Source organism: Capra hircus, chromosome 6, assembly GCF_001704415.2.
Source record: "Capra hircus breed San Clemente chromosome 6, ASM170441v1, whole genome shotgun sequence".
Classification (NCBI taxonomy): domain Eukaryota; kingdom Metazoa; phylum Chordata; class Mammalia; order Artiodactyla; family Bovidae; genus Capra; species Capra hircus.
This window is the reverse complement of record NC_030813.1, coordinates 26,129,818-26,140,259: the sequence shown is the minus strand read 5'-3', so window position 1 is coordinate 26,140,259 and position 10,442 is coordinate 26,129,818. Positions and strand designations below refer to the sequence as shown.

The 10,442-nt window shown below is 40.7% G+C and overlaps 1 protein-coding gene across 1 annotated transcript; it reads left to right on the top strand.

Annotated features, from left to right (window-relative positions):
- Window positions 9,808-10,185, top strand: LOC106502180 (40S ribosomal protein S27-like). Its single transcript, XM_013964499.2, has one exon. The coding sequence runs from the start codon at window positions 9,824-9,826 to the stop codon at window positions 10,097-10,099; it is 276 nt and encodes a 91-aa protein (XP_013819953.1). The 5' UTR covers window positions 9,808-9,823; the 3' UTR covers window positions 10,100-10,185.

The window sequence follows — 10,442 nt, the reverse complement described above, 5'->3', positions numbered from 1 at the left end:
GGTTGCGGGAGGACTTTCTAACTTAAACGGTGTTTGAAATTTTTTATAAATGTGACTACATTTGTAGTGTACCAAAACTTTTGAATATAGAGAAAAGAGAGAAGACCTAAGATTCCTTAAAAGTCCTTTAAGCAACAGAAATAGGGGAATGATAAATACTCAGAAACTAAAAGAGGTGCCATCTGTGATTAAAAAAAAAAAAAAAAGAATCCATAGACTGTAAGAGAAACTGATTCCGTAGATTTGAAATGAAGAAAGAATAGACGTTTACTCTCTGCGAGAAGAACATCTGCAAGAGAAATGAAATCCAAACTGACGCAGTTGATAGCATACTGATGTCCTAAGTTGTTCAGTTGTGTCCTTACAGACTGTAGCCCACCAGGCTCCTCTGTCCATGAGATCCTCCAGGCAAGGATACTGGAGTGGGTTGCCATGCCTTCCTCCAGGGGATCTTCCTGACTCAGGGATCAAACACACGCCTCTTACGTCCTGCATTGGCAGGTGGGTTCTTCACCACCTGGGAAGAGCAAGATACTGATAGAAGGTCACTAAGTGATCTGGATTCTAGATAGGTAAGAAAGAAAAATAAATAATTAGAGGAATCTGAGGCAAGAGAAAGTTGGTAAGGACTAGTTCAAATATTTCTAAGACCTAGATTGTTAAGGTAGAACTGTAACCAATAATTTAAAACATAACAAAACGGGGTAAGGGGTACATGTAGGTGGTTCAAAGATCTAAAAGCAAGGAATGCTGTGAAATGATAAGTTTGCTCATCAATGATGAGAGAACGGAATGAGGAAGAATAGCATGTTGCCTGATTAGGTAGAACTTGATTTTTTTTTTCAAAAAAAAAAAAAAAATTAAAAATTGGCCAGCTGCTACTCTGTGTGAACACAGAATTTCCCTTTAGAGCATATCTTTTTCTGAGAGGAACTGCTGGAGTGACTGCTCTCAGTTATGTAAATATAAGAATATAGGCACCCTTTACCCTTTATTTTGTGGCTTGATAAAGCCTGCCCTTCCTAATGCCTCTTCATATGCAAATTTCCATAGAAAGCAAAAGGAGTCTCCTGGGTAGAAAGGAACCAAGACCTTGACCTCTCCTGTTTTACTATTCCAATTTATTACCATCTATTTAATGGATTGAGCCTGTCTCAACTGATGCCCTGGCAGTGAAGGACACCAGAAATTAGCCATGAAGAAAAGGGGCATCTGCGGATAGGAACCAAGCCCTACATGGCATAGTGTGTGGCTCCCCAGGAATCTTTCCCCCTTACCCCTTTACCTTTCACTTGTTTTGGAGGATGTATTCCCAAATATAAGTTAAAATGCTATAGCTTTGGGGCCTACACAGAAGGTATTTTGTCTCCATTTAGACCATCAAGATTATCATTGCTGTTAGTAGACAAAATAACACCCTTGAACTACAACTGTTAGTGAACTGGGCCATTTCTCTAATTCTTCTTCAGTAGCTAAACAGTTTGGAATTAGGACATGCCCCCTTGGCGAGTTTGGGATTAACCTAGACACTAGAGGGTTCAGTGGGTAAGGGATCTGACTGCAGTGCAGGAGACACAGGAGACACGGGTTTGATTCCTGGGCTGGGAAGATCCCTTGGTGAAGGAAATGCAACCCATTCCAGTTTTTCTTGCCTGAAAAATCCCATGGACAGAGAAGCCTGGTGGGCTACAGCGCATGGGGTCACAAAGATTTGGACACGACTGAAATATAGAACAGATAACCAGCAAGGACCTACTGTATAGCACAGGAAACGATACTCAATGCTTTGTAATAAACTACAAGGGAAAAGAATCTGAAAAACAATACAGATATGAAACTGAATCACTGTGATGTACACATGAAACTAAGACAACATTGTAAATCAACTATACATCAGAAGAAAACTAAATAGAAAAATTCTGAAAAAAATAAAAAAAGAACAGGTCTCCTTGGACTCAGTAAGTTTCAAAGTATTTTTTAATAAGTCAGAGGAAAATGCCCAAACAAAGCCTATTTCCTCAATACTGAGTAGAAATTACCAAAATCAATCAAGATGGCTTAGGTATAATTAGAGAGGCACAACTGTACTGTGATTTTGACCGAGAAACTTAGAACCAAGTAGTTGCAATAGATCCTGCCTGAACAACAACTGCTGTGATTCAACAAAGGAGTGGGAGTTGGTAGTGGCCTCTCAGTCATCATTAAAAGCAAAGTCCAGAAAGATAAATTTGACTGGGTATTGTTTGCAAATTCAGGGCCCAGGAACACAATAGGGTAGCTGACTTGCCAGCCAAGAACCACCCTGTATCAGGCTTACAAAATTGTTGACACATAGTATTGAATAGTATATAACACTCAAAAACAGCCCTATAAAATTAATCCTGATAATTGCTTTCCAGAGGAATGCTGACAAAGGCAAGCCGAGCCTAAAACAGCACTTAATCTCCCTTGACCTCACCACACATGTTTCTTTTCCTGAATTTTCTATTCTGGTTAATAGTAAAATCACTTTCCAGTTAGTCTTTTCTATAAATCTTAACATCCCTCCAATGACAGTCTCTCTCCCGTTTTCTACATCTAGAAAGCCATCAGGTATTCCCAATTCCTTTTAAAAAAATTTTATTTATTTATTTTTGGCTACTTTGGGTCTTCATTGCTGCTCTGGCTTTTTGTCAATTGTGGTGAGCAGGAGCCACTCTCTAACTGCTGAGTGTGGGCTTCTCATTGCAATGGCTTCTCTTGCTGTGGAGCAGACACAGACATACACCCATATACGTGTATATATACAGAGAAGATATACTGTCGGAAGGTATATGCACTCCTATGTGTGTATACAAAGCTAGATGCAAGAAATATACATACATGCACACACAAATAGAGGTGCGGGGGTGCAGATATCTTCTGACAGTACATCCTCCATATATATATATATATATATATATATGTATGTTGTTTTTCAGTCACAAAGTTGTGTCCAACTCTTTGTGACCCCATGGACTGAAGTGCTCCAGGCTCTTCTGTCCTCTTCTATATATAGTGGAATACTATTTAGTCACAAAAAGAAGAAAAAGAAGGAAATCCTGCCATTTACGACCACATATATGGGTCTATCTCTGTCGGAAGATATATACACAGATAAGGGGGTGCAGATATCTTCCAAAAGACATGGTGATTTCTTTTCCTTTGGACATATATTCAAAACTGGAATTGCTGGACCTATTTTTAATTTTTTGAGGTGACTTCATACTGTTTTCCACAGTGACTGCATCAATCTACGTTCCCACCAACAGTGCACAAGCATTGGGGTCACGTAATTTTTGGTCATGGTGGACTGTTCGAGTGTGTTCTAGGACGTTTAGCAGTGTCGTTTGCTTCTACCCTAAAGATGTGAGTAGCGCCCTTTCTCCAGGTGTGACTAGAATATCTCCAGATATTGCTGAATGCCCCCTGGAAGGCAAAATTACCCTGGGTTGAGAAACAGGGGTGGTGCGTGTGCGCTCAGTCACGTCCAACTCTGTGTGACCCCATGGACTGTAGCTCGCCAGGCTCCTCCGTCCACAGAACGCTTCAAGCAAGCATACTGGAATGGGCTGCCATTTCTAACTCCTGGGGATCTTCCCAACGCAGAGATCAAACCCTTGTCTCCTGCGTCTCCTGCACTGGCAGGTGGATTCTCCACTGCTGAGCCACCTGGGAAGCCTGAGAACCACTGGTCTAAGCTATTCATTTTCCAGTGTTAGGTTTCAGACTGGGAAGGTTTTCCAAACTTGGTCAATGTAACATTAAGGCTTGTCCACTAGAGGGCTTCTAGGAAGATTTCCTCCCTCCTAGGAAAGTGGAGACCGAGAAGGCAATGGCAGCCCACTCCAGTACTCTTGCCTGGAAAATCCCATGGACAGAGGAGCCTTGTGGGCTGCAGTCCATGGGGTCGCTGAGTCAGACAGGACTGAGCGACTTCACTTTCACTTTTCACTCTTCACTTTCATTCACTGGAGAAGGAAATGGCAACCCACTCCAGTGTTCTTGCCTGCAGAATCCCAGGGACGGGGGAGCCTGGTGGGCTGCCGTCTATGGGGTCGCACAGAGTCGGACATTACTGAAGCGACTTAGCAGCAGCAGCAGCAGCAGCAGGAAAGCGGAGAAGGCGATGGCACCCCACTCCAGTACTCTTGCCTGGAAAATCCCATGGACAGAGGAGCCTGGTAGGCTGCAGTCCATGGAGTTGCTAGGCTGCAGTCCATGGAGTTGCTAAGAGTTGGACACTACTGAGCAACTTCACTTTCACTTTTCACTTTTATGCGCTGGAGAAGGAAATGGCAACCCACTCCAGTGTTCTTGCTTGGAGAATCCCAGGGATGGGGGAGCCTGGTGGGCTGTCTATGGGGTCACACAGAGTCAGACATGACTGAAGCGACTCAGCAGCAGCAGGAAAGTGGTGGCTCAGATGGTAAAGGCTCCGCCTGCAATGCAGGAGACCTGGGTTTGATCGCTGGGTTGGGAAGATCCCCTGGAGGAGGGCATAGCAACCCACTCCACTGTTCTTGCCTGGAGAATCCCATGGACAAAGGAGCCTGGTGGGCTACAGTTCATGGGGTCGCAAAGAGTTGGACACAACTGAGCGACTAAGCACAATACAGCACAGGAAAGTGAACCCAAAAAGAGACATTCTTGCTGGAAGCTGTGTCTTCATGTAAACACTTAAATGGTTGCAGCCATCTCGTGACCACAAGGGAACGAGTTTTAGGATAAAGCCAATTTGGAGGGAGAAATGTAGGAATGTAGAGAACTGCAAGAAACGTGCACCCTTTAGTATTGAGCGGATGATTTCCCTGCATGCACCTACAGCCATCTTTAAAAAAAAATTATTTTATTTATTTTAATTGGAGGATAATTACAATATTGTGATGGTTTTTGCCACACATCAACATGAATCAGCCATGGATATCCATGTGTCCCCCCTTTCCTGAACCCCTCTTCCACTTCCCTTCCCACCCTATCCCTCTAAGTTGTCCCAGAGTACTGGCTTTGGGTACCCTGCTTCATGCATCATATTTGCTGTGGTCATCTATTTCACATATGGTAATATACATGTTTCAATGTTATTCTCTCAGATCATCTCACCCTCGCCTTCTCCCAGAGTCCAAAAGTCTGTTCTTTACATCTGTGTCTCTTTTGCTGCCCTGCATGTGGGATTGTCACTACCATGTTTCAGAATCCCATATATATCCATTAATATACAGTATTTGTGTTTCTCTTTCTAACTTACTTCAGTCTGTATAAGAGGCTCCAGTTTCACCCACCGAATTAGAATTGACTCAAATGCATCCCTTTTTAGAGCTGAATAATATTCCATTATGTATATGTACCATAACTTCCTTACCCATTCATCTGCTGATGGACACCTAGTTTGCTTCCATGTACTAGCTACTGTAAAATAGTGCTGCAGTGAACACTGGGGTACATGTATCTCTTTCAATGCCACCTACCACAATGTTATCTCTGGGCTGCCAGTTATTTTTGAGTATATTTAGGTATGTGTATATATTTTGAGTATATCTAATAAACAGCAGTGTATATATATAATACACCAATTTACTCTCACTTGGGTTTGTGTGTTTTTTCACATACTATTTGTAGGAGATGACTCCATATAAATATACTGTATATAGAACAGTTTCATTCTTTCCATTGACTGACAATTATTCCATCTTAAAGATAAAATAAAACTTATTTAACCAGTATCCTAGAGGCTTTTGCTTGTTTTTTTGAAAAACATTTTTCTAATGTAAAGAATGGTTCAATAAACTTCCTCATATATAAGTCATTTCACATGTAAGTATGCATATGGGATAGATTACAGAAAGTTCCAGAAGACAAAACTTGAATTTGCCCCATGGCTGAATGCCTGTAACTATTTACATAGTATTTACATTGTATTAAATACTTTAAGTGATCTAGAGATGATTTAAAGTATACAAGAGGAGGGCTTCCCTGGTGACTCAGTGGTAGAGAATCCACCTGCTCACGCAGGAGACATGGGTTGAATCCCTGGTTGGGGAAGATCCCACATGCCGCGTAGCAACTAAGCCTGTGCCCCACAGCTGCTAAGCCTGTGCTCTAGAGCCTGTGAACGCCAGATACTGAGCCCATGTGCCGCACCTGCCAAAGCCGGAGTGCCGCAGTCTGTGCGCTGCAACAAGAGAAGCCTGCTCGGTGCGACTAGAGGGCAGCCCCGCTCACGGAAACTAGAGGAAAAGCCTAGCAGCAATGAAGACCTGACACAGCAAAATAAAGTTATATAAGAGAGGATATGCACAGATATAGAATATGCAAAATCTATGCCTTATATATAAAGAACTCGAACATAATTAGATTTTGGTATCTGTGAGGGGTCCTGGAACCAACTCCCTGTGGATATTGAGGGATGGCTACTTTAATTTTTGTGTGTGTGTTTCAATTTTTTAATGTGGAAAATCCCAAACATACACAAAAGTAGTAAGAATAATAACAAATCTCATTTGCCTATAACCCAGCTTCAACTGTTATCAATTTACGGCTTTCAAAATTCTTGGTATGAACCTTTCCCTGGTTTCCACACAAATGAGAATATTGTTCTAGCAAGGGAGAAAACTATTAGGAAAGGGAGGATCCATGGGTCTGTACATATCTTTTTAGATTTTCTGAAAGTCTTAAATCCAAAACTTGTGCTATTCTGATTTAACTGCTTTTTCCTGCAACAGTAACAGCCTGGCTGTCACATCTGTCCCATTTTTTTTTTTGTTTGTTTGTTTTCACTCTAATTACTCTACTTTGGGCCATCATAACTTTTTTCCCCTAAATTATTGCAATGGCAGCCCAATTGGTCTTCCCATATTCAAACATCTATTTTCAGTCCACCCTTCATATTGTTCAAAGATCATTTTTATATCATAAGCCTAATACGACAGTCTGTTTAGAAGCCCAAGAATTGCCCTCATTTGCCTACAGAATAAAATTCAAGCTGTCTTTTTTTCCACAAGAATCTGAAGTGAACCTTTTTAGCCTTACCTAAGAATATGTCAGGCAATACACTATACTACAAAACAATATATACAATATACTATACTATAGAACAATATACTATAGTTCTTCCATCCTAAGATACCACTGATTTTATGACACATCATTGATGTAATACAGCTTTGGGGTATGAGTCCAGGTGGCAAGGTGGCCCCTATACATCATGGAAAAGATATAATGATTTCACAATTATCACAGATACCATATCAGGACAACAGCAAAAACTGGATGGCATACACGTTTATTCAACATAGTTTTGAAAGTCCCAGACATATCAATCACAGAAGAAAAAGAACTGAAATGAATCTAAATTGGAAAGGAAAAATTAAAACTGCTGCTGTTTACATATGAAATGATACTCAGTTCAGTTCAGTCGCTCAGTCGTGTCTGACTCTTTGCGACCCCATGAATTGCAGCACGCCAGGCCTCCCTGTCCATCACCAACTCCCGGAGTTCAAACAGACTCATGTCCATCGAGTTGGTGATGCCATCCAACCATCTCATCTTCTGTCGTCCCCTTCTCCTCCTGCCCCCAATCCTTCCCAGCATCAGGGTCTTTTCCAATGAGTCAACTCTTCGCATGAGGTGGCCAAAGTATTGGAGTTTCAGCTTCAGCATCAGTCCTTCCAATGAATACCCAGGACTGATCTTCTTTAGGATGGACTGGTTGAATCTTCTTGCAGTCCAAGGGACTCTCAAGAGTCTTCTCCAACACCACAGTTCAAAAGCATCAATTCTTCAGTGCTCAGCTTTCTTCACAGTCCAACTCTCACATCCATACATGACCACTGGAAAAACCATAGCCTTGACTAGACGGACCTTTGTTGGCAAAGTAATGTCTCTGCTTTTGAATATGCTATCTAAGTTGGTCATAACTTTCCTTCCAAGGAGTGTGTGTCTTTTAATTTCATGGCTGCAATCACCATCTGCAGTGATTTTGGGGCCCCAAAAAGTAGAATCTGACACTATTTCCACTGTTTCCCCATCTATTTCTCATGAAGTGATGGGACCAGATGCCATGATCTTCATTTCCTGAATGTTGAGCTTTAAGCCAACTTTTTCACTCTCCTCTTTCATCAAGAGGCTTTTTAGTTCCTCTTCACTTTCTGCCATAAGGGTGGTGTCATCTCCATATCTGAGGTTATTGATATTTCTCCCAGCAACCTTGATTCTAGCTTGTGCTTCTTCCAGCCCAGCATTTCTCACTTCTTCCGGCAACCTTGATTCCAGCTTGTGTTTCTTCCAGCCCAGCGTTTCTCATAATGTACTCTGCATATAACTTAAATAAGCAGTTCTAACTGTTGCTTCCTGACCTGCATATAGGTTTCTCAAGAGGCATGATACTACACAATAGAAAATCCTAAAGATGTTATCAGAAAACTACTAGAGTTCATCAATGAATTCAGTAAAGTGGTAGGACACAAAATTAATATACAGAAATTTGTTGCATTTCTATATACTAATAACAAACTATCAGAAAAAGAAATTAATGAAATAGTTTCCTTTATCATCACATCAAAAAGAATAAAATACCTAGAAATAAATCTACCTAAGTAGGGAAAAGACCTGTACTCAGAAAAATATAAGATACTGATGAAAGCAACTGAAGACACAAATAGATGGAAAGATCTACACATTTCTCAGTTGGAAGAATCAATAGTGCTAAAATAACCATACTATCCAAGTCAATCTACAGATTCAATTTAATCCCTATCAAAATACCAATGGTATTTTTCACAGAACTAGAAAAAATAATTTTAAAATTTGCATAGAAACACAAAAGACCTCAGATGGCCAAAACAATCTTGAGAAAGAACAGAGCTTGAAGAATCATGCACCTTGATGTCAGACTATACTACAAAGCTATGGTAATCAAAGCAGTATGATAATGGCAGAAAAACAGATAAACAAATCAGTGAAATAGGATAGAGGGCCCAGTATTAAGCTGGATTCTAAATAAGAGCTGTGCCTTCAGTAGAGGAAGCAAGCCATGGAGACATGGCAGGGAGGGGTCAGGGAACAGATATTTCTACTTCAGTCTTCCCTCACTCTCATATTTTCAAATTAGCTGAACCCATCTGGAAGCCAGAGGGAAAGCAAGTCTACCAGTGCAGGTAAACTTCCCCAGGCATAAGGACTCTTCTCAAGAGCACGAATATTTAAAGTGGAGCACAGTGAAGAAGGGACGGAAAAGAGCAAATACAAGTTATCTGATACACCCTCCATCCCATCTACTTTAACTCTTAAATTACAGATTATATCTCCATACATCTGTAGATTTGCATATTTAGCTGTCATCTAATCTTTAAGTCCAGATTAATTTTCTTTTCCATGAAGCCTTCTTTGCCTTCTTTAGTCAATTTGTTTTCCTATATGTGCTCATAAAATTCCCTTTAAAAGATTTAATTTTTATACCTTAAGCATGGTCCATATATTTATCTTCTCTGATATAAACATTTTGATGGTAAGGGAAAGTTTTTAATCATTTTGTCTTATGCCTTCCACTGAAAATGCACAAACCCACCCATCACACTGTCTTCTAGCTAGAATCAAATATGTCAGAGCTAGAACAAAAAAACTCCTAGAAACAACTCATCCGTCTACTTTATCAGTGAAGAAACTGGATCTCAAATCAGTGTTGGAAGGAGCACAATAAAAGCTAGTTGAAGTGAAAGTGAAGATTCAGCCAAAAAAGTCAATGATGCCTTCAAGAGCACTTTCAAAACAAGTGTCTTTCTGGTGGTGATGACCTCCTCATGAGAACATGCCTCTCGCAAAGGATCTTCTTCATCCCTCTTCAGAAGAGAGAAAGAGGAAACACAAGAAGAAGTGCCTGGTGCAGAGCCCCAGTTCCTATTTCATGGATGCAAAATGCCCAGGATGCTATAAAATCACCACTGTCTTTAGCCATGCACAAACAGTAGTTTTGTGTGTTGGCTGCTCTACCGTCCTCTGTCAGCCTACAGGAAGAAAAGCAAGGCTTACAGAAGGATGCTCCTTCAGATGGAAGCAGCACCAAAAGTACCCTGTATCAAGGTGAATGGGAAACCATCCCAATAAACACATTTTGGATACAAAAACAAACAAACAAAAAAATAAGTGGGGGAAAAAACTACCTTTTTGTGGAAAATCTATAGTAACTTGTCAGCTGGAAAACAGTTGATGAACTGGGTTTTCCCTCAAGTCTCTCTGCTTTTCTGAGAAGAATGAATTAAGTTCATGCATATAGAGTCTTAGCAGAGAACCAGCCCATGGTAAACAAAGAAAAGTGGGCATTTGCTCTAGGGACATGATGGTGAAGTAACTTTCAAGAAATTTCAAAGTAAGACGTTCCTCTGATATTTTAACATGAAAGTTTTAAACAAATAGGGAAATCCCTGGTG

Coding starts and splice junctions, on each gene's coding strand:
- LOC106502180 (XM_013964499.2), top strand. CDS start 9,824: ATGCCTCTCGCAAAGGATCTTCTTCATCCCTCTTCAGAAGAGAGAAAG.